General features: G+C 43.0%; 1 protein-coding gene across 6 annotated transcripts in view; it reads left to right on the forward strand.

The window, feature by feature from the left end:
• The window catches only part of Nsmce2 (NSE2 (MMS21) homolog, SMC5-SMC6 complex SUMO ligase), a 225,465-nt gene that overhangs the window by 135,390 nt on the left and 65,097 nt on the right, over positions 1-24,978 (forward strand). The window contains exon 5 of one of the 6 annotated variants that reach the window (XM_036208608.1): positions 23,614-23,756. The exons of the other annotated variants lie outside the window; for them this stretch is intronic. Within the exon in view, the coding sequence (XP_036064501.1) occupies positions 23,614-23,639 (26 nt within the window). The 3' untranslated portion in view covers positions 23,640-23,756. Of the gene's footprint in view, positions 1-23,613; positions 23,757-24,978 lie in introns of those variants that run through there. 6 annotated transcript variants of the gene reach the window in all.

The raw sequence follows: 24,978 nt of genomic DNA on the forward strand, positions 1-24,978 counted from the left end.
ATGGTACCCCACTTACAGACCCAGAAGTGTAGTGTCAGTCCTGGGGGTTCATGGATGAGATACAAAGAGAAATGCGGTCTTCTGCTTCCAGCTTTCTTCAGATATGCCAGACTACAGTTTGGAGCTCATTGTCCACCATAGTGGACTTTGGGGTTAGCTAGCTATGGGTTTTAGTCCAGACGAGCATTGCCACATCCTAGCAGCTCAGAAAGTAGTTATGCCAGGTAGCCTCTGAGATCCTCTCCTAGAAACTAAGAAGAGCTCTGTGACAACTAACTGGGGCTTTGCTTCAGTGTTTGTGAAGTAGGAAGAGTGACTGTCCTCTCCTTGAAGTTCGAGGATCCTATGTGATCATGAAGCTACTACACAGCACCTCTCAATTCTTTAAGAACTTGATATTGCTGTATTGTGTGGAAAGTGTCTTCATTCAGTGCTAGATACTATGTCCATAAACATTGCACAATACATGTTTCTTTAAAATATTTAAATGTTCCAAATAGGTTCGTTGATATCCTAGAGGCCAGAGGCAATGTCAAAGCTAGAGCTGGAGTTCCTGTACTGCTCCCCTCAGATTGGATTTCCGGTCTAGAAATCTGGGAGGAGATATCTCGGTGGTGAATCAGTGTAGCAGAGGGGAGTGGCCCTTAGTGTTACTTTACCTGGAAGAGTCTAGTACCTTAGGCTAAAGTCACTGGTGTCAGCCCTTTGTGACAATGTGTTTTTCAGAATGGACCCAGAAGATAAAGATGAAGTCATCGCACACCAAGATAGCATTTAGCTGAAGGGTGACTGCGGTGTGGGGCGGGCTTTGGTTCACAGGCTAACCATGACTGCGCTTCTCCGGGTCTGTGGCTTTCCTTGCTTGCAGAATGCTGAGCCAGCTTAGTCTCCTTTTCTACTCTGGGCCTGAACATCTTGTCACATGAGAGCTGGCATCTAGCCAGTTCTTGTGCTGTTCTGTCACAGTTCAGTCCCAGGCATTCCCTGCAGCATGTGTATTCTCAGGCAGAGCATGGCCGCATTAGACCAGAGGCAGATGTGTTGAAGGAAGTGTACAGAGAAGAGTGTTGAGGAGCTTTGAAATTACCCGATCACATTTCTGTGAGGCAGGGGAGAAAGGTTAACCAAGTAGTCACTGACTCGTTACTAATCTGTGTGTGTGATGTCCAGAGTTCATTATAAACATTGACAGTCACTGTTGGGTGGCTACAGGGTACAGCAAGCTCATGCCAGCTAAACTAAGCTTTAGCTTTGTTCATCTGGGCCAGGAAGTGGCCGGATGGCCGATTCAGGTTAGAAATACTAACGCTCTGATGCTCTCTAGGGTGTTCAAATCTGGTCCAGAGTCAGAATCATGATGACGTAATGATATAGCTCTTTATGGAAGCTTCTGGGTGGATTTTTCCCACTGTTCAGTTTTGTTTATGTGTGCTGTTATTAGTGTGCTCAGGTTCATTTGGGTGGTGCTGGGGATTGAACCCAGGTCCTGAGTACTTCACTGCTTGACAAGCCTTTGAATATTGGCAACTAAATGCTCTCCATGGGGATTAGCAAACTTACCTACTTTTTCATTGGTATCTTGAATCCTGGCAATTTAATTTATATATTTACACTTAGGGATTGTTTTGGTTTTTACCTTTTCTAAGCTATTATATATTTTCAGCAGAGCAAATATTTAATCCATAAGATTTCATAACCAAGAGATTTAAAGGTTAACTCTGAAACTAGGTCAGGAGAAAACAGCTACTTTAGTTTTAAAGCTAGCCAGATAAGGAAGTACAGAAACAGTGTAGAAGCATTGACAAGCTTACAAAACCAATTTCTTACAGTTTTCTGAGAACTCCTGTCTCTGTAGCTAAAGTACATGAGTCATGCCTTCCCTTTGTCTTGCCACTCATTCATTCACCCATTCACTATTACCCATCCATTCATTGTTCACTCTGCCAAGAATTGCTCTAGATACTAGGTAACAACAATAAATAAGATGGTCAGACCTTACTGTGTGCCAGTTCTGTGCCAGGCACTTTGAAACTTGGAGTGTGCTTTCAGCTCCACAGTCTGATGTAATATGGTAAGTGTTACACTAGAAGTCAGTTTTGCCCAAAACTCGTTGATTGGCTGTGTGGCTTGAGGGGAGATGGGTTCAGGGTCAGTTTCCTCCTTCCTGAAATGCTATTGCTCACTGTTTACTTCATAGCATTGGTGTAAGTATCAAATGAAACTGTCGTTTGGAAAGAGCTTTGGGAAATGTCAGACCTTGCTTGTACAGAGACAAGGGGTAATCTTGTAACTCGATATGGTTGGAGTCATTTCATTGCCTCTGTAAAAGGTATAAAGGATGTGTGCCTGCTGTACATATAAATGTCTAACTGTGTCACTTCCTGCTCATGAGGTGGGGACTTAAGCCTGGGGAGGGGAGTAATAACTACAGCAAGGAAGACTCACAGAGGAAAGATGATCCTGTCCATATGCTGCATTAATTCAGCAAATGATGTTCCTTAGAAAGTGCTCAAATGAAGGTGCAGAGCAAAGAAAAAATGGAAGTTGGCCTCTGACCTCAAGAAACAGACTTGGATTTGAAAACTGAGAGTAACCAGATATAAACCCTGAACTTAATTACAGGAATTAAAGCTATTCATTTGCCCCCTAAATGTTTTTAAAGGTCCTCTGATAGACATCAGGGTACCTGCTGACATATGGTATGAAGACATTGTTTCCAGTTTCATATTTAATTAGCTCTCGTGTCTACTGTGCTAATATTTTAGAATGAGGTAAGAAATGTGACCTGGACAGAGACATAACTCATTCAGGAGTTTGATTCCCAGAACCCTCGTAAAAGAGCCAGAGGGCACGTATGGCGGCATGTACATGTGTACATGTAATCCCAGCACTGGGAAAGCAGAGCCAGGAAGATCCCTGGGGCTACTGACCAAAGTTGTCCTCTGGCTTTCCCACGTATGCGCGTGCGCGCACGCGCGCACGCGCGCACACACACACACACACACACACAGATTTGTTTTGTTTTTAAGTGATCTACCCTAAAGTAAACTCCATCATGTACAAATTCAAGAATCCCCCTCACTGAGAGTGATGTCCCACAACATAATCCCAGCACTCAAGAGTCCAAGCTCAAAGATCATGAGCTCGAAGCCAGCCTGGGCTGTGCAGTAAGACCTTTCCTCAGAGAAAACCACAAACTGGCCAGGATGGTGATGCATACCTTTAATCCCAGCATTAGGGAGTCAGAGACATGCAGAAACTCTGAGTCTCAGAACAGCAAGGACTACATAGAGAAACCCTGACTCAAAGGGGAAAATGAAAAACAAAACCACAGACCAATAATAATAATAATAATAATAATAATAATAATAACAACAACAACAACAACAACTTTCAAATGCTAGTTCTCTTCAGTGCTTGGAACACCAACAGCTGGCTTGAATGAGTAAAAGCATCGATCTCTGACTGAGCTGTGGTGGTGCTCTGCTGTTTGAAGGTCAGCGGCTATGCACCGTTCTCCAGACCGTGTATCCAGTGCTTGCCTCACTCCCAAATGAACACACAAACATAACCATCACTGTGATGGAAGCCAAGGTCAGGACTGTGCAGGCCCTCCCCAGAGCAAGCCCTGAAAGCAATAGGAGAGCTTGCCCCCGGAAAGTCTGGGGCTTAGCCCAAATCGGCCTGTCACAAGTGTTCTTTTTTTTAACCTTAGCATTTCTTTTAGGTTTTTATTCCTTTCATGTTCTGCCTTTTGATAATTATCTTTTGATAATCCCCCAAAGAGTGGACTAAATTGATTATGCTGAAAAGATACCTTGTAAGGCTTCTCTGGGGCCCACTCTGTGACAGCACAGTCCAGCATAGAGCAGGCTGTTTTTGAATCTGGTGCAAAACCATTTAACATTCCCAGGGGACCATGTGAAATGAGCACAGCATAGAATAGAAAAGTAGGGCAGTGTGCTAGTTATTTTCCAGAGCATTATCAGGCCATTGTTTGGTCTTAACTCTTTCCTCTCAATGATCAAGGTAATGCTACCAGTTAAAACTGTGTTGGCCTCTTCCAGTGGCTTGTTGACACATGGAGATACTCCATCTAGTCTTCAAGGCTGCCCTGCGAACACCCATTTGTTTTCACTGTTACTGTTTGTGCAAATAAAAAAATCTCAGGCCCAGAGCAGAGTTGGAATTAGGGTAAGACATTTCCTTCAGGTGCAGAGTTTAAGGGGGTGTGCCCAAACCTCAGTAATCAAGGTAAACAATATTGTGTGCATTAACAGTTGCAATTCTGACAGCATCTGGATTAAGGTGAGATAAATTATTCAATTGTATAGTCAGGACCTGAAATTTATTTCAACTAGTATATTATTCATCATAGATACTTTATATTGATTTTTCAATTATTGCACTAAATTATTACTCACCATGATTAGTTCAGTTATCTTACTTTGTTTTGCATAGTCTTTGATTTTTGCTTCTGAGGCCAGTGTTTCCCTTAGGTCACCCTGGTGCCACCCTGCTTTGGAGACTGTGAGTGGCCCAGTCATATGGCCTGAAGTAGGAGAGCCTGCATTTGATTCCAGATCACATGGCTTTCTCATCATTCCACTTAAAATGCCTGATTGTCTTTAAATTCTCTTAGGCTTTTCAGCCCCATTATTTTAAAATATCCTTAACTCCCTTTGGCCTTTATGCATTTCTATCCTGTGAATTTCAGTCATGTGCCCTCTGTTCTCTTACATCTTTTGATTTTGTGAGTGTTTCTGCCAAGGGCACATTTGAGGACTGCTGCTTTGAGTAGAATGGGATTTGTGGCCTGAGTTAAGTCTGATGTGGTATATATCTGTGATACCAGCACTTGGGAGATTGTGAGGTGGGGGTTTTGAGTTTGAGGCCAGCCTAGGCTACATCAAAGCAACCCAAGCCAAACAGAAAAGAGCCAAGTCTGAGCTGGGGGAGGAGAGGTGTGCCCCCTTAATGGCATTGTAGAACACAAGGGTGACAGAATTCAGGGGCAAGTTTTAAAGAGACAGGTGGGAACACTGCATGCTTGGCATTACAACTCCCTGGGAATAGAGGATCCCAGGTTCAAAAACAAAAACCAAACATATGTAAACTTAGAAACTTGAAGGTAAAAATGTCTACATACCATTCTTTTAGTGAGGGTTTTTTTGGGGGAAGGGCTCTCTGAGAGAGATGACCTTGAACTTGATATAATACTTCATGTTTCAGCCTCCTGAGAATTAGGATTTGGGATTACAGGTATGAGCTACTACATTTGGTGGAAATTTCTTGAACAATAAAAATAGTCAAACCCATTTAACATTGATGTTATTTCTATGGAGGAAATATATCCAAATATGTGAAGATTTTTAACCTCTCGTTATGATCTTGTTTTCTATAGTGTGTATCAGTTAGTCCTGCAGTGCATTTGAAAAAGCAAAATAACAGTTAAGAACACTGGCTGCTCTTCTAGAGGTCTTGAGTTCAACTCCCAGCCACCACATGAAGGTTCACAACCATCTATAAAAAAAATTTAAAAAAAAAAAAAGAAAGAAAGAAAAAGAAAAAGCCTGTTGTGGTGGCGCATGCTGGTAGGATTTGCTGAAGGAAGCAGAGGCAGGAGGATCACAAGTTCAAGGCCAGCCTGGGCTACAATAAAAAAAAATTTAAAAAAAAAACAAACCTCTCCGAATGATCATTTTCCTTATGTTTGCCTGAGAATCTCAGGTCTACTATATCTGTTGAGGAAATATTGGAAGTCTAAGTTTAGAAACAAAAGGTGAGAGCAGAAGTAAATTGGTGTTTTCCTTTACAATTAAGTCTTAATAGAGGTAAAGGAAATTGAAGGCAAGGGGACTTTATTTTGGGATCCTGCATTGTCTGTTGTAAAGGAAAGAGGGATGTGGAGAGTTACAGCATCCCTGAGAATAGCAGGATAAAACCGATTCTCAGCTACAGGCATTGATTTGGTTTGAGAATCAGACATAGAAAGAGGAGGGTCTCATTCCTGAGCATGCATTTTCCTGTCTTACTACAGTGAGACTAGTTCGTACAGGAGCTTCTTTTTTTTTTTTATGGGGTTTGTATGGGAACTGGGAGGATGGACCTAAGGATCTGGGCCACACTGCTGAGAAGCTGAGTACAGGACTGCAGCATTTAGTGCTTATCTACTAGATTGTATTGAACTGAATGGGGATGGATAAATGGCAGTGCAAAAAGTTGAATGCAGAGAAGAAAACAGCCGGAAGGGCGCTTGATTGTGTGAATGGGTTTGTATTGTTTGGTTTGTGCCGGCCAGCATTTGGTTAGTGAGAGTAAAAGGAGAAGAATGTCCCTGTCCTCTGGTGCTAGATAAATGGCAGAGAAATTCGCATTAGCCCCATTAGTCTGCAACTTGTTAGGAGGGAAAGGTGGGGGGGACAGACAAACAAACAGAAACCTTCCTCTTGTGCTCCATCAGCACTGGCCTTAAAGAATGGTAAATTGTTAACAAAAAATGTAGAGAAACTGGAAAGTAGAGGAATAGGTGGTCTTCCCAAGGGTGTTGTCTTTGAAGCAGCAGTGTATACACTATGCAAGTACCACTTAGGTTGTTGGAGATGCCAACAGACAGAAAGACTAGGATGCAGACACTGCCATCGACTTGGAAGAGAAACATCATAAGAACATTCTGTATTGTGCCAGGCGGTGGTGGCGCACACCTTTAATCCCAGCGCTCTGGAGGCAGAGGCAGGCAGATCTCTAAGTTGGAGGTCAGCCTGGTCTACAGAGAAAGTTCTGGGACAGCCAGGGCTACACAGAGAAACCTTGTTTCAAAATAAAACAAATAAGCAAACAGTCTGTGGTGGAAAGGTGCCAGAGCCTAGGCTAGTGCTGGAGACATGAGAGGAAGTAGTTTCCGAAAGAATGGCATGGTCAGTGGGACATCAAGATCCTGCAGACCCAGTGCCTGAAGATCAGATCTCATGAACAGTCCCAGGAGTGGCCTGAGCTCAGAAACTCAACAACCGAGGTCTACCAGGGGAAGCTAAAGTAAGAGGAGGCTCTTTACCTTTGTGTGATGAAACTGTTTTTTCCTGCATAGTGAGTAGACATTTCATAGTCTCATGTTACATCAACTCGATTGAAAGACTTACTTTTTTTATTGGCAAAGATAGAAAGAGAGAGGCTGACTTCTTTTAATGTACTTTTATGTTTTATAGTTTGTTTTTTTATTTCCACAGAACATAGCTATCATTGTTATTGCCTAAAATAGACTAATATCTACTAGTATCTACTGGGTCATGTATAGCTAATTATTTTTATGTGTCCAATCGCATCCCAGAGCAAGGAAGTGGAGTATACTGCATCTTTCCTTTTTCACTTCCTCTATGGAGAAACAAAACATGGCAGAGTAAAATGACATCCTTCTGCACTCACTCCCTGCTTGTAGAGGGAGTCATGGAGAGGAAAGGGGTGACTGAACTATAAGGAGAGAGGTGTTTGAAAGAATGAAATGTCAGGCAAGAGGTGGGAGTGAAGGAACCAACTCCAAGTGTGAAGAATTCTGTGAGCCTGAGTTCCATGTGACTTCCTGTGCCTGTCATGACTTGGATGCAGAGATGTTTCTTACAGCAGTGTTCTGACAGATGGGAACATGCAATGATCACAGCTCCCTGCAAGATCACCCTGTCTCTTCTGCTTTCAGCACTTGCTCCTTGACATCTGACAGGCTTTAGAAGCGTAAAAGGCAAATTCAGATGACTTAGATCTGCAACAAAGAGTCTCAATAGCAAGCCATCTAAAGGGGTCATCTATAGTTATCTATAGTTAAAGCATCAGGAAGCCCAGGCGCCCTTTCTGAGCTGAGAGTATAACAGGAAGTTAATGTAACCTGTTGCCTTGTCCTCTGGAAGGGTTTCCTCATTCATTCATTCATTCGTTCATTCATTCAGCACTTTTTGTGTTCAGACGTACTTTATGCCAGGCTATCACTGTCCCTGCCTCGTGGTTCTCACACGTAGCAGAACTCAGAATGGAATGGTGGTCAGTAGCTGCAAGTGAAGGGAGCTGTGGAGAGAGAAGGGATGACGACTGTAAGGAGAGAAGTGTTTAAAAAGACAGGGAGTGTAGGAGCTGAGGAGATAACTCCCAAGTGTGAAGAACTGAGTTCTTCACATAAAAAAGCTGGGCTCAGTGACTCGGTGGCCAGCCAGTCTGCCTCACCTAATCTGTGAGCTCTAAACCAGTAAAAAAAACTTGTCTCAAGAAACAAGGTAGACAGATCCAGGACAGCCAAAACTATACAGAGAAATCCTGTCTCAAAAGGAAACAAGGAAGGCAGTACAGCACATCAGAAGCCATACATGGGGCTGACCTGTGGCTTCTTCACACACACACACACACACACACACACACACACACACACACACACACACACGGGGAGAGAGAATATGAAGTTGGGAGACAGTATACAATGTAGGCAGGTGAGTTAACAAAATCCTTAAAGGACTCACTGAGGAGGAGTCTAAATTTTATACTGAAGACAGTAGCTTATGTCAGATTGTTTCCTCCCCCCGCCTTGTGGGGTGTGTGTGTGTACACATACAAGGGTCAGGGAAGGATGACAGTCTTCTTCATTCTCTGCCTTATTCCCTGAACCTGGACCTAGGCTGGTGGCCAGCAGGCCCCAGCTACCCTCTCTCAGCCCTCCACAGTGCTAGTGCTTATAGTGGAACACCTAGCTTTTTCACATGGGTTCTGGGATGCAAACACTCCTACCCACTGAACCATCTCTACAGCCCAGTTCGATTGTCGTGAACAGAAACAAGTCATGGTTGGCATTTCGTCATGTTCTGGGAAGCATGAAGAAGAGAGAAGAGAGAGAGAAAGAAGAAGAGGAGAGAGAAAACTAGAGGCAGGAAATGAGGAAGATTTGAATTGAGATATTATCCGTGTCAATGTAGAGCAGAAAAATTGACCTTGAGAGAAGGAATTAAACTTGAAAACTGCTTCGGAAGTCTGTAACTAGCTGAATGGAAGTAGTGAAAGGGATTAAGAAACCAGTAGAGTTGGACAAGTTTCTAGCCTAGGCATGGGGGTGCCTTTGTGGTGCCAGCCTTGGGCTCTCCGATGTGGTTATCAGAGATGAGCCATCAGGGCTGATTCAGTCACTGACAGGAATCCTCACTGTTCATCTTTGAAACTAACAATGAAATGGCTTTGGGCCTCTTCACGCTAAGACCTTTGGAACAGTACGAAATAGGTATGAATCAGGTTTCACTAGTGAAACACTTAGGTCTTCACCTAAGGGTTCCACAGCACACATGCTTGCTTTTATTACAGTTGGATACCCTTTTGATACTGGCTTTCGAGCCTGCTTTTTAATAGCTCTGTAATCATGTATGTTTTGTGTTTCATCTTGATAATGATTACTATCTCTAGCACTTTATATCTTCAAAGATCTCCAAGTAATTGATCTGCATAACGTCCCTGGGAGTTAGTAGGTGGGGATTCTTGCCTCTTTTTTTCTTTTTTTTTTTCCAGATGGGAAAAACCCAAAGATACTCAGTGACTTGTCCCCAGGCAATAGAGCCTTTGAATCAACCGACTGCTTTTGAATCTCAAGTTTTCTTTATCTTATCAAACTCAAACTAGAAATATATCGCCAGTTTTAGCTTTTTATGCCATGTTTTCTATTTCATTGTTTGTAAAACTCAGCATTAAGATTTTGAAGTAGGTGAGCAAGATACCAGAAAAGTGAAGATGATCAGCTGCCTAAGCCCTGCCTATGATAGAGAAGGGACAGAAATACAACCAGGTCTTAAGTCCTAGTATACATTCAAGTTCATTTTCCAGTGAAGCTATGACATCATTTCAACTAACAGCCTAGCCATTTATCACAGTCTCTTTTGACATTGTAATGTGACTAACACTTAATGCAGTAACCTTAAAGAATCACGAGAATTGTCATACATGTGTGTACATATATATGTATGTGTGTGTATATATGCTATAAAAAGGCTGTCCAGTAGAATAGTCAGAGAATTTGCTTTAGAGTAAGATCTTGGCTGAAATCCCTCCCAAGAAAGAATAGGGACACTGGGCAAGCAGCATGGGCAGGATTAGATCTTGATATATGTCAGCTACTCTGCATCAAGTTTGACTGTCCCTGCTTCCTATCTTCAGAGACAAAGTGTAATCATACTGAAATGGCCGTTGGCTTTTCTGTTGTATGACAGGCCCGGGTAGATTCAACTGTTGAAGTATTATAGCCTATTAAAGAAGCCACTGAGACATTTCAGTCTTGAGCCAATCAGGTACTTGTCCTACCCCCTATTTGTGGACAAATATGGGAAGGTGATTTCAGTCAGTCAGCTGTCAGTGTGTGCCTTCCAAAACATTATAGTCATGTTACAGTAAACTTTTTATATTTGTTGCGTCACAAAGATTTATTGAAGTGATAAAAGTTATTATGGAAAACAGTGTGCAGTAACTATGGCAACAGTTATTTGATCTCACAGTAATTAGCTGAGCATTTGGTTGCACAATACTTTTCACAATGCCTTCCTGGTTAGTTCATTAAACAAAATTAGCTTTTGTTTGAACTGTCTTCCTACAGTGTCCTAAATTTGATTTTAGTTCAAAAGAATTAGAAAGTGTATTTTAAAACTACCTTTCCAACTTTTGGTTTATGGCCATTATTTGAAGTCATAACTTTTAAATGAATTCTCTACTTATATATTAGTGTGTAATGTGATTTATTGGCTTGTCCTCTAGATCTCTCTCAGTATAGCAGAGTGGCCCATGAGGTGAGCAACAGAGTTGAAGACTAGTGTCTTCTGGTGGCCTGTGGCTGGGTGGGATCCAGGTTGAGCTCAGCTGGAGTCCTTCCTCTGATGTCTCTAATTCTACCCTGTGGTGATGGACTACTGTACTGTAAATGTTACAGTCCCCAGATCACATGTGTTACTTTAATGATCTGTGTCTCCCATGCTGCCTGGAGCTGCTCACTGCCCAGCTTTGCCCAGACTTCCTCAGCTCAGCACTTTGGTCATGCTCCTGGCACGTGCTCCTTCCTCTTTCTACATGCAGGTGATACATGCAGATGGTAATGTCATCCCTAGAGGACTTCCTCTTGAGATGGGGTCCCTGTCTTCTACCACCACCAACAACAAAAAAGTGTCAGGCAAAAAATAATGAAAATGAAATGGAAAGAGGAGAAAAGTTCCAGAGTATATTAGTATAACAGTTTTTTTCTAATTCAGTAAATGCAGTTAGAAAGATGGCTATTCAGTTTAAGGGCAGTTGCTGCTCTACAGAGGGCCTGAGTTGGGTTCCTAGCACACAGGTTGGCCTGGCCACAACTGCCTGTAACTCCAGCTCCAGGGGACTCCAACATCCCTGGCCTCACATCTACACACTAAAAGTCATAAAAATAAAACATTAAATTCAGTAAATGCTCCTTGTGTTTCATTTTAATCCCTGTCAACTTGGTGATTTTTTTATATTTATTTTTTTAATGTGTAGACAATACTAGCTTTTGAAAACTTTCTAAGTTCTATGAAGTTCCTTTCTCATTTAACTCCCCATTGCCTGCTAGTTTTCAGTTGGGGAGTTTTGTCGTTGTTGTTGTTGTTGAGGGGGTTGTTTTGTTTTGTTGTTGTTTTGTTTTTGCATAAAGACACAGCTTTTCCAGTTCTGGGGATCCTTGTTCCTAAGTTTATTGGTCTCTGCTAAAGACAGGTGAATTTTTGCTCTCAGCGACCATCAACAGAGCTCTGTTGTTAAGGACTTGCTTGTTCCTGCTCTTACTTGCTGTTGAAAATGTGCGGGATGATCTGGACATGGTAAAAACAGCATGTATTGATTTGTTATCCTCGGTAGCTTCAGCACTTTGGCCCATTGCTTTCTGCCATCTTCCCCAGCACTGTTTAAATTCTGGATGCTTTCAGCATAGTAACTGGGGTCACGGATCCTCACATTCCTCACGCCCACCAACACTCCCTCCCACACTCCTTTTCTCCTAGAGTAACATCATTTAGAAACTTGAATACCCTTTGATATGTCACTGGGGCTCTCTGAAGTTCCCCTGCTGTTTCTAGTCACGCTGCAGCTGTCCTGTACCTGGTTCTTGGCCTCGAGCCGCATCTTACATTACAGTTAAAGGGTAAAACACTCTTGCCTGGTGGGCTGTGAACCCTAGGACAGGAATACTACTTCTGCTTCTCCTGAGTCATCTCTTGGCATCTACAAGACTGTGCCCAGATCACAGCCAAGCAAATCAGTGGGCTAGCCTCACCTCACTATTTCCTGAATTCTAATTCCTGTTGTCCATTTTACTGCCCAAGCCCTGCCACATGAATATTCACCCTCCTGACTCTCCTAATTTTGCATTCCTTTTCTAGGCCTCTAAAATGTTCTGTGTGTGGACCTCCAGTCCTTTCAGGACAGGAGGGAAGAAAGAACGTGTTATTTATTGGACCAGTACTCCTGGTCTTGGTGATTCAGCCCAGCCTACATTGCACACTTGGCAGATTTCCTGGAGCAGCCACTAGGCTCTAGACCCCTTTGATCACCTCACCTCCCGCTGCGCCAGTCTGGTCCAACCAGACTCTGTCTTTTGTCCTGCTCCAGTGCTCCAGGACTCTCCCGAGAATGACAGCTCGATTTCACTCAGATAAAAAGGATGTCTAAGCTATGTGTCTTCCAGCACTGGTAGCTCTGTAAGCCACCATTGCCAAGCATGAGTTCGTTAGGCAGTCTCTCAGGGAACCCTTACCAGCTGAGCAGAACTGAGGGCAGATGAGCTCATTCACCTCAGCCTCTGCCATGGTGTTACTGAGCCCGTTTCCCGTTTTCTGTCAGCCTTCCATGAGTCCCTCTTACCTTAAGTCCTCTTCTCTTTTGCTGCTGATACCTTGAAAGACTGGTTGTTTTCAGACCACCATCTTGCTTTGCCTTTGGTCATACTGAATTTTCTGTTCACTCCACCGTCTTCCTATCTCTGGCTGTAGAATATCATTTTAAGAACTTGCAAAGGCAGAAATCGTGTGAGCACCGTCTGATGATGTATACAGTGTCTGATAGAATGTCTGACATGGTAGACACTCCATGAACATTTGAGGAAAGAAGAAAGGAGAGTAGATTTGACAGTGGTACAGTGCTGTATACATAGCTACATTTCCTTTTGTGTGTTCATTGTGTGTATGCATCATCGTCCATTTTCTTCTATCCCTGGAAACCCAGTGAAGTCAGCGCTATTATCCCTGTTACAGATGTGCAAATGAAAACTCGTGGAAAAGCTTCCTGTCTTTCACAAGCCTGCCTGATGGCATCAGTTCTAGAAAGCCTTTCCCCCCCCCCCCCCCGCCATCCATGGCCCTGTTCTGGGCAGCTATTTACAAAGATGGCAATGGCAATGGCTTCCGCGGCAGGTGTATTATGTCCCATTAGAACTCCTCACTTACTCTTACGTGAGGTCCTGGGGGACTTGGGGTCTTTTTGACAGTTTTCATTTTCTGTCTCACACGGCATGTGCCAGTCCTAGTGCCTGTACCCTCTCACAGGGTCTAAGTTCCTCAGGTGGATGGGAAGTGTCTCTGCACTTTTGTGAGCCTTGTTGGACAGGCAAAGGGATTGCTGTGCGGTGACCTGCACTGTCTCCTGTCTGCTGAGTGTGGGGCTCTGTGGCATGGGTTCTGGTGACTGTTTCATTCAGGAGGCTTTCCTTCTATTGTCTTCCCTCTGTACCTTCCTGCTGGTTCCTGCAGGGGGCCTCTCCTTCTCTAGGGGCCTTTCTGTCTCCTCAGTCAAGCACTGATAGTTCTTAGACATTAGCAATATGGTGGCTAAATGATAAGCCACTTTGCAAAGACTTCAAAAGCAAGCACAGGCCTAAATGTGCATTTGCATATAAATTATAAACAAAATGTTATTATCTTCTTTAAATACTTAACTCAGCTGTGATTACTAAGAAATTACTATAGACTATAAGTTCAATGAATAACCAGCCACCAAGCAATTCCAAGGCAAAAAAAAAAAGAAAGAAAGAAATGCAAAAACTCTTTGAAAAATGTTTGACTAGAAAAATATTCTAATTGAATTTTGAATATAACTTTAATGTTTGATGTACAATAAGCATGCTTGGGATCTTAAAAAAAGTAGTCAGTGTCCACAGTGCACATAGCTCAAGAAGTACTTGACAGATTTGAATTGGTGATAGTGAAATGGTGATTATTGTGGTGGAGGGGAGAAACAAAGGTCATCGATTAAGTACTAGTAAGGGAATTCTCAAAGCTGTTCTGGAGACACCACCCCGTCTTTGGGTCTTTGGGGTTTTCCAGTGGCATGCAGGGGGCGTTCTGGAGCAGTCTTCCTGGCCCTGCTCTCGGGTTTGTTCCCCACCCTTCTCTGGTTCCTTTGGAGGAGAGGAAGTTGGGGGAGGTTGGAGAAGCCTGAGGGCAGAACACAGGGGTAGATGAAGCCAAGACCGGTGTTTGCCATGCCCTGGCAGTAACACAGAGCCAAGGCCTGTACATTGCTGGCTTTAGCTCCCGCTCCTTGTTTGCTTTTGTGAAGCATGCCGGAACTGACCTTTCCACTTGCCCTTCATGCTTTGGGTGACTCAAATGCTGAGCCATTGTTTTAGGAACTGATTATGCGTTGACAGTATGGTAGAGGTATTTCCTCAGCACCATGCTGAGGCTGAAAGGTGGGTAGATTTTGGTATGCTTTTGCATCAATCAGCAAGAACTCTTTTTCTTTCCTTGGGTGTTGTTTTGGTTTTTTCTTCTGTAATACAGATTGCAATTCTAGATGCTGGAATTAACCTGAACCTGTCCAAAAACTGCCAGAGATCTTGTAGCTTTCACCAGCAGCTCATAGCATTAGTGTGTCATTTCTGTTAAAGGCTCACACCATCCTTCTTACCATCACATGGGGCCAAGACGGAACTGGAGTTAGAACAGAGTCAGATGTGGACATGTTAGCCTTGTTAAACTCCTGTGCTTGTAAATTCCCAAGTAGAGCAACTGTAACCAGTTTGAAGGGAGATTTTTAGTAAGTAGATTCATGCGATCTGCCCTCTCTGAAAGTTTGGAGTTGCCAGTTAAATACATATTTATTTTTCAAAGGAAATCATCAAAAAGGACATTCCACTCTTATTACAAAGCTATTTTAGGGGTAAATATTTTGATAGATGTGGTTCGGTGCACCTGGGAACTGAGCTTTAGCTTGAGGCAGTTAGAACAGATGGAGCTCTGAGATAGCTCAAGACTTGGGGTTTCCCCCTATGCAAGGCACATGCTTGGTGGGGCCAGTGGGAGCCTTAACATTCTCTATGCTGACGTTAGAAAAGTGGCTTCCTTGTGAGAAGTTCTCATTACTGGAAGAGTTCTAGGACCACTGTAGGGCCTCTCTCAAATAAATGTATAGTGAGGTCTGTTGTGGCATAAACATTTTGTTAGAGTGAAGTCTATAGACAAGACAAAGTTATGTTGAGGCTGCTTAAATTTGCATCCCATGCATAGTTAGGGCACTTACTGACAGACATGAACAGCAGACATATAACAAGATAGAAAAACTACTGTGAGCTTCCTCCTTCTGTGAAGCTGAGTTGAATCACTAGTCAGATTGTGAGTGTACATGTGCACAGTGCTGGCTGCATTCCATGCTTACCGGCCATCTCAGCAGATCACTTGCTTGCTAAGTGACATTTTACAATCCTGACACTTTTCCCCTTGGACTAAAGTCCTGTCTTTCCTCAGCCATATCCTTATGAAAGCAACATATCAGGAGAGAAATGACCTGGTAAACTCAGCACAGTCATCTGCTCCGTCCATAAATTAGTAACGGATATAGGACCACGGAAGAATGAGCATGTTTGTTATTGTTGTCTATCTTTGTTATATTTTTGTTTTGTTGAGACAAAGCCTCACTGTGTAGTTGGGCTGACCTGGAACTCAAACCAGTCCTGTCTCAGTCCCCCAAGTGCTGAGTTTTACAGGTATAAGCCACCACACCCACTCATTTGTCACTTCTTGTTTCCTGTCCCAAGAGAAATTCCCCAAGGGCAGAAACCATCTTTCTGTCCTCATCTGGTGATGTTGATGGAATGTTGAAGGACACCCAAAGCTATCAGTTAACACATGGTGATGGTAATTTTTTTAGCACTTCCTTATTAGTAGCACAAGCAGTAACATGGATACTGTGAGCTCGGTAAGAGTTAACCCTTCCCACCCTGGTTTCTTGAGAAACTTTCTCGTTGGCTACTGAGGAGAGAGAACTAGGCCCAAGTGCTTCCTCAGAGACAGCCTTTACAAACTGGGGGACTGGCTTTGATTGCCAGAGCAGTTTCTAGATCAGTAGAAATGTCCTGTGCTTGCAGTGTCTACTAAGCCCGCTGTGTTCTTTCGCTTAACGTTTTATTAACCTTTGTGCAAACTGCTTATTTGAAACAATACAGTTGGGTGACTGCAGCTATTCTAACAATTGGGGTTTTCTTTTTAACAGTATGAACATTACAGATTGCCTTTCATTGCACACAGTATTAAGAAAAAAAATACTGTTTAGAAATGATTGTGCTAACCTCACTTTAAAATAAAAAGGTTCTATTTAAAGTTCAGCTGATTATAGTATAAACCAGGACTGATGATTCATTCTAGCTATACTTTTACCCTCTTGTATGCTTTTAGTTTTTGTTTGGAACCCAGAGAGGAGAAAGCCCTTGAATTATGTAGATTACTTACTTAAAGCACTCGATTTAGTAGCAACTTGTTGACTAATTGAGGAAACACTTTTAGTTAGAAATAATCAGAAACAGAAAATCCAGTTTGGTGAAGGGCACCTCGTTATATAGCTTATTTGTGAATATATTTGGATTAAGTAAATGTGTAAATTTAGTCATTTCTCAAGTGCCTTACAATCCTCCCAGTAGCTCAGCTATAGGAGACCCTAGACATGTTCTAGGAAGAGACCCGCTGGTGTACCCAGACTGCATCAGTGAGTGCAATCTCAGTTCTGCTCCTTGCCTACAATCTTTGTGATGAGCATAAGTAGATTCCAAAGGCTTTAAAGGACTCAGAGCTTTTCTGGCGGGCTTTCTTCCTTCAGGTCTGTGGCTGTGATCTAGTTATCAATTTCCCTCACTGTGCAGAGCGGGCAGGGCAGCACGATGGGTCATTCACCCTAGAGCCATGAACAGGGCCTAGCCTGGTCTGGTGGTGGGGCTTGAGTGCTAAGTTAAAATGGCATGGAGCTGCCTGCCACTTTACCTGCTGAGGCAGGGACACAAGCTCAGTCACTGTGTCAGTTACTTTCTCATAGCTAAGACAAAATACCTGACAAGCACAGTTTAAGGATGGAAGGGTTTATTGGGACTCACAACTCATCATGGAGAAGCCATGGCAGCAGGGCACAGCTGGCCACATCATCCCCACAGTCAGGAAGTAGAGAGAGCTGACTGCTGGTGCTTGACACCAGGTCCTCTTGGAGTGGTGGTGTCCATATTCAGAGGTGAGTCTTTCCTTCTAATATAGACCTTTCTGGAAACACCTTCACAGCTGCACTCAAAGGTGTGTTTCCATGGTGATTCTAAATCAAGTGAAGCTGACAATGAACATTAACCATCACAGTCACTGAAAGTCTAAAATATCACTCACTACACAGCAAGGCAGATGGAGCGTACTGAGGGGAATACAGGAATCTTCACAGGCTCTGATACTCCAGGTCATTCTCTGTGTGGCTCAGCACACTCAGCTACATGGACCAGAAAGCATAGTACATGAGTAATCTGGTGCCTTTGTAGAAACTGTGCTGGAAAGTAAATGCCCAGCCCTGTCTAGTCCCCTCAATGCTAGTTTTTCTAGAGAAAATGGAAATTGGAATGTTGCTTTTTAAATATTCATTACTGATTAAAATTTTCAAAGCATTGTAGCTGAACAAAGCCTATTTCTAAATTACAGGTTATATATGATTGATAGGTATTATATGATATGCTAATTCCCTTGATTTAAGAGTCAGTATTTATCTTTTCAAATTGTTGATTTTGTATTTTAATTTTAAGAGAGATATAACCCAGAGAAAGTCAAGACTCCATTCTCCCTGTGAGAAGTTGGTCATTTCCAGCGTCCACTTCAGCATAGAGTTCTCTCTCCTGTACCGTCTCTGTGGCGCCCAGAGCTTAGGCAGCCAGAATACTAACCAGCCCACATCTTCAGAGTATCTGCCACTGTGCACAAGCAGAAGGCCACAGCATTGGGGGCCTGTGTTAGAAACATGAATGTAGCAGTGTGGAACCTCTTGGGCAGCCCTGGACTCTGGCTTCTTGCAAGTAATTTTGCCTGAGTCATGGATGGAAGCTGAGAGATTTTGATGAGCGCAGCTGTGCTATTGTAGGAAGTCAATCCAGCAGAACTGTTGAAAGAGCAAGCATAAAGCCGGTGCCTAGCTTAAACCTTGGCATGCTTCATGATAGCAGTGTTACTGTAGGCATAGTACATTACCTTTCTGTGGTCTAGCTTTCCACTTCTCTAAGCAGTAGTACAGGTTAAGTATCCCGTATTCAAAAGACTTAGGACCACTGTGTTGGGGAATTCAGGTATCATATTTTTTGCTTGTATATAATGTGATCTATTCGGGACAGGATCCAAGTTTCAAATAAAATTCATTAACATTTTGCTCAATATATACCCTATACATGTGGGCCAGAGATAATTTTATGCAATTTTTTTTTCAAGGCAGGGTTTCTCTGTGTTGTTTTGGTGCCTGTCCTGGATTTCGCTCTGTAGACCAGGCTGACCTCGAACTCACAGAGATCCACCTGGCTCTGTCTCCCAAGTACTGGGATTAAAAGTGTGCACCACCACCACCTGGTGTAAGATTTTTAATAATTTGTACATGAAACAGTTCCATGGTGTATGATATTCCACCCATGGTAATAATATCTATGTCATAGAGTTACAATGATTACATTAATTCTCCAGTACCTCACACGGCAAATGCATTGTAATTATTCACTGCTGCTGTTGCTGTTGTTTTTAATTATGAAAGCTTTGGAACTTAGGAGGCCTGGGTTTAGCACTACTGTGCCTCTTAGTAATAGTGGCCACCTAGTTTCTACTTAGTAGAGCTCTGTGAAGATCCATATGGTTGAGAAAACCCAAAGATAAGATGTAATTACATATGAAAGTGCATAAAAGTTTCACAAAAGAAAAGTATTATTTGGTGCTTAGGCTTGTTTCAAAAGTGAGGACATGGGCTAGAACTGTTCCCTCTTTGCCCAGTACTACTCAGACCCTAGGGTAAGTCATTTAGCAGTCTCTCTGACATTTGAGACATGCTATTCAAGTTGGTTTCAGTATCTTTAATATTCCTGAAAGCAAACATTATACTGAGTTTGAAAGCATTTGCAGACTGTCTGCACAGTGCCTAGTAAGTGTTGCTGGGATTTAAATCTCTAGAAAGGGCTTTATTGGATCATTTCATTCTGTGATAATATTATAACAATAACCAAAATTGTAGTATCCTAGTCAAGGGAGAAGTTGATTTTTATTTTGTGGTTTTGTGTAGAGGAGATATAACCAATTGAAAATAGACTGGTCAAAATAATGAAAACCCCATTTCTCTCACAACATCATCATTATAGCTAGTGTGCCAATTGACTTACAGATAACACCTGTGTCATTTATTTTTAAAAACCTTACTGAAATCTACATCTTAGTGAGATTCTAGGAGAAAAATCTCAACAGCTGTCCAGGCATCTGTTTGAATGATGCAGTGTGAAAAGAGTTCTAAATATAGTTAGCACCCTAAGACAAATGAACTTCCATGCAGTATTGCAAGCATCAATTGAACTAGACCAGAAGGAGTGTGTCTCCAAAATTAACCTGAATCTAGAGTGGATATGGTTTGCTCTGGAAAGCAACAGATGTTTGCCTTGAGTAATCTTTGTTAGCAAACTCAAAATACAACTAGTGCATTGCCACTTTCCAGGTGCAGAGAACCGATATACCCCAATGTGGAGTAAGACCAAATGGCATCAAGCTGACACTGTAGCTCAGTTGCCAGAGTGCTTACATAGATGCACGAAACCCTGGGTTCAGTCCCCAGGACCACACAAAACAGGCATGGTAGTGCACCACTTGCGAAGTGGAGGCAGGAGAATGAAGGTCATCCTTGGCTACAGGAAGAATTGGAGGCCAACCTTGCCTGCAGGAGACCCTGTCTCAACAAAAGTGTTAAATGGCTTGGCACAAAGGGCTTTTACAGGAAGTCTTCATCACGTCCAGTACTTCCAGGATACCCTGTGTCTATTTTGACTTTCCTAGTACCCCAGTTAGCAAACTCTCAGCATCTGTCTTAGTCTGTTTTGTGTCCCTGCAACAGAATTCCATGACTGGGTAATTGATAAAGGAATTTACTTCTCACAGTTCTAGCTGCTGGGAAATCTAGTGTCAAGGTGCTAGAACCTGGCAAGGGCCATTACACTGTGTCATTTGAAGGCAGGATTCAGAAGAACAAGAAACAGAAGGGGGCCAGACTCAGTGGTTGCTGCTGCTATTGTTTTGGTGGTGCTGCTGGGCATCAAACCCATGTTCTCATGAATGGTAGACAAGCTTTCTACTGCTAAGCTACACACTCAGCCTGCCCAACTCACTTTTATAACAGTCTGTCCTCAAGAACTAACCCACTCCTATGAAAAGGACATTGATGCACTCATGGGGACAAGGCCCCCTGACCTAGGAACTTGTTAATGTCCCACCTATCCATGCCGTTACATTGAGAATTTCTAACACGTGAGCTTTGGGGAATTGAGACAATGTCTATCCTGTGGTGATGTTGTGCTGTACTCCAATAAAACTTGCCTGAAGATAAGAGGACAGAGCCAACCACAGAGTTAGCCACAGAGGTCAGGCAGTGGTCAGGCACCTTTAATCCTGTCATTTGGGAGTCAGAGATCCGTCTGGATCTCTGTGAGTTCAAAGCCACCCTGGACTACATAATCCAGTTTAAAAGAGAAACAGCCAGGCAGTGGTGGCATACACCTTTAATTCCAGCATTTGGGATCATACACCTCTAATCTCAGTACTTGGGAGTCACACGCCTTTAATCCCAGCACTAGGAAGGTTGAGACAGGAAGTGATGTGGCTGAGCAGAGAAAGGGATATAAGGTGGGAGGAGACGGAATTAGGCCCTTTTTGATTGAGGACTCAGAGACATTCAGACTGAGGGTTCGTGGATCTTCTCTTTTCTACTGAGGAGTTGGCGAGGTGAGAAGTAGCTGTGGCTTGTTCCTTTGTCTCTCTAATCTTTCAGCATTTACCCCAATATCTGGCTCCGGGTTTGTATTATAAGACCTTTAGGATTCATACAACACTATACTTCCTTCCTTTTCCTTCTCAATAGTTCCTAAGTGTCCATACTTTGCTGAGAATGGTTTCATACCCTGACAGTCCAAAGAAGAAGGTAGATATTGTCTGTTTTCTCCTAGAGACTAAGTAACACAATGTACATTTTATTTCAGGGAGCATTTGTTTGTTTCCTGCCATCCAGTGCCTGGGAGAAGTAATTCCCCTGACTCCACTGTCAGCATGTAACCCCTTAGCCTTTTCTCAAGATCACAGAACTAGCTGAAAGCAAAGGAAGTTATCAATCAAGCTGAAAGTTGTCATGCTAACACAAGGTTGATGATTAGTAATAACAGGAGGGAAGTAAGGGAAGGGTGGTATATGCATCTGTAATAACTGCCCACTTTGTTTTCAGAGTGTTCAGACACTTTTGCGTCTCTGATGGCCACACCTCACTAAGCCTTGCTGTAGTATCAGTTCCCTCCATCTGGTGGGTGAAGAAACTGAGACCTAAAACAGTTGCCAGAAGACATTGCCCAAAGTCAAGAGTCAGTTTGCAGCAAAGCTGGGATTCAGATGCAATTCTACTTCCTTTGTTTCCTAAAAAAAAATTTGTTTGTGCAGTGATTATTGATCTCAGCACGTCAGGTGTTGGGTGAACTTTCTCTAATCTCACCATGTATATCCTTCGACAGTAGGATTTTACCAGTCACGTAAGAAGCCTTGGGATCAGTACAATACAGAACTTGCATCTCTGGGTTTGCTTTGGGTCCCATGTCACATTGCCATGTGCCCATTACTGCTGACCTCCAGAGCTCTCCCTGCAAGGGGCAGCCGAAGCTAAAGTGTATTTATATGGATGCTCTAACTCTGAAAGCCTTCTCCTCCATGACATTACCTGCAGTTACTTCTCTCTTGGCCTACATGTCCACTCAGTCTCTCCTTCAGAAAGAAAAGGCAGCAGAGGTTATTCTGTGTGTAGCTGAGGCGTCCTTCTTCCTTCCCCTCAAAGGAGAGGTCTTACTGCCCAGAGATAGCCCCTACTTTCACTTTTTCTTGAACTTCAGTATTCTGAGTACCTCCACCATTCAGTGAAACATCTGAGAAAATGCCCCACAGCTCCAGTTGGCCCAAGTTTCCACTCTGTGTTAACTAAGACCCTCTCCATTGCTTAAATGTTTTCAGTCTTTGCTTTTGAGTTTGTTGTTGGTGTTGTTTTGAGGTAGGGTCTCACTATGCTGCCCAGACTGACTTTTAACTCCTGGGCTCAAAATACATTCCTTCTTCAGCCTTCTGAATACTCGAGACTAAAGGCGCGCACCAGTGTGGTGGTTTCTTTTGATGACCTAATGTTCTTCCCCTTTGTGGATCTCTCCTGCACTCCTGCACCATACTTCAGATGCAGCTGCCCGGGGTTCTCCTTCTGGACGCTGACCCTTCTTTGTGCGGCCTCTGCCCATTCACCCTGTGCCGCTGAATGAGGTCTGCCCTGCGATCTTGCCCTTGCTGCCCCGTCTCTGTCCCAGCAGCACTTCAGGGTCAGCCTGTCCGTTTTCTTCCTGCAGTCATCCGTTGGTGGGTCATCAGTCACTCCACAGAGCACTGTGGTCAGGTCTAGTACAGCCTTTGTCCTCCACCCCCAGTAACTGCAGCAGCTCATTTCTTTGCTCCTTGGGTGCTTCTCACATGTTCTCCCCTGGCCACGGCCCTTGCTTGGAGCAGAGCCATCTTTTGTGTCTGAGGTGCTTCTCTCCTGTTTTGTTGTTAAAGTTCTCCATCTGTCGAGACTCGAGGCTTCATTTGCTGGGTGTTCCTTCCATGAATACTGCTGTTCTCTTGTCTTAATTCAGTCTTTGTACTTCCCTGCCTACAGCAGTGCCTAAAACTGACCGTGTCCCCAGCAAATATTTTTTGAACAGGATGGGACTTTCTAGAATAATCAGAATGCATGAAATGCATTAGCAATTTGGGGGAGGTCCTTGGGGAAAATCTACAGGTACTTGTTGTCCACTGTGCCTTGTTTGGGAACACTGGATGTTAACATGTTTGTTCTCACTCTTACCTGCTGCTTGTGCTCTCACACTCAGCCCAGTGGCCCACCAGAGGTGGCTTTAGATGCCTCTCATACAAGTGGTTGCCTCAGTGTGGTCTTCTGGGTCCTTGTCTGGCTTCCAGGGTTAACTACAAGCTCATATAAGAAAAAAAAAGCTAACAAACAAACAAACAAACAAACTACTCCTATGTCCATAGTGCCTAACCTAAGCTCTTACTTCCTACTTACCAGGTGTTTTCTGCGTAATGAAGGGATAGACATGTGGAAAGCACCAGATGTTTGTGGGTGTGCTACTATTGAACTCTCTGTAGACTAGATCTCTTCCCTCTCACCTGAATATACAGTTTAAGTGTCTTGAGTCCAAGCTGAAGCCGTTCTTATATTTCAGGTGAGTTCAAGTTGTAGCTTTTCCAGTTAACAGTTGTTAATCAGACTAGCTGCCCAATTACTTTGTCTCAATCAAAGCCTTTACTATCAAAGCCTTCTTGTTTATGAGTGCAGATACACCATTGATGTTTATAAGAGGGATTATTTTCTACCCTGAATGCAAACTAGCCACAAAAGCTAGTGTACACATGTGATAGTACTATCATTGTGTGTGAAGTTAAAGCATGTTGGGTTTTGACGTCCTGCCTTTGAATGAAATGAGGCTGTATTATGAAATCACTAGTGAAGAAAAGAGGAAAGTTCTAGGTAAGTACCTGAGAAGCATAATCAGAAGCCCTGGAAATTAAAACCAACAGAAGTAGCGTTGTCATGATATTGAGGAAAATTGTATTGTTTGGTAATGGACCTTATGTCTATGTTATAAAAATGGGTAAAAAGAGGATTTTGATACTCAGAACAATTAGTGTCTCAAAGTTGTTATTAAAGGCAAAAAAAAAAATTACTAACACAGGTTGGCTTTAGCAAAACAAAATTACAAATTTAAAAAACATTGGAGGAAAATGGCATTCCTTATTAGAAAAGAGACTAAAGTAGGAAATAGAAACAGAAATCATCTCTTTCTAGAACACCTGTATTTTTTCCATGTATTGCCTCTCTTTATTTCTCTCTAAACCAACCTCCCTGACCATCTGGCAAAAGATGGCTTCCTTTTCCCACTCAAGGTTCTGTGTCCTCCTTCAGTTCAACTAAAGAATCCATACTGAATTAGAATATCTCAGTTCCAATTTCAGCCTCTCAGAAGGGAAGTTGGTGGATATGGCACCGGTCAGGAATTCACTGTGGTCCCAGCAACTATGGCCAAGGAGACAGGGCCGTGTGATGGAAATGTGATGCCATAGCATCCACCCAGACACAGAACAGGCAGTTCTTAGACAGGATGGGCTGTTACGTGCTAGATCAGCCACCTTTCCACCAGGAGACTCCAGGGAAGTGTGAAGTGAAGATTACAGCATAGTAGCACTCAGCAGGCACGGGGTTCTTACCGCCTGATTGCCTGCATCTTCCAACAATGGCTCCCCTTGAGGCCCCGTTATATCCCAGACATTTATGCTTCATTCTGTAGCACATAGAGAAGTGCCCAACCACAGGCAATCATTGTACTTTTAGTCAATAAGCAGAAGGAAGTATTAGTTCTGTCTTCATGGGAAC

The sequence above is a fragment of the Onychomys torridus genome, chromosome 16 (genome assembly GCF_903995425.1).
Source record: "Onychomys torridus chromosome 16, mOncTor1.1, whole genome shotgun sequence".
Classification (NCBI taxonomy): Eukaryota; Metazoa; Chordata; class Mammalia; order Rodentia; family Cricetidae; genus Onychomys; species Onychomys torridus.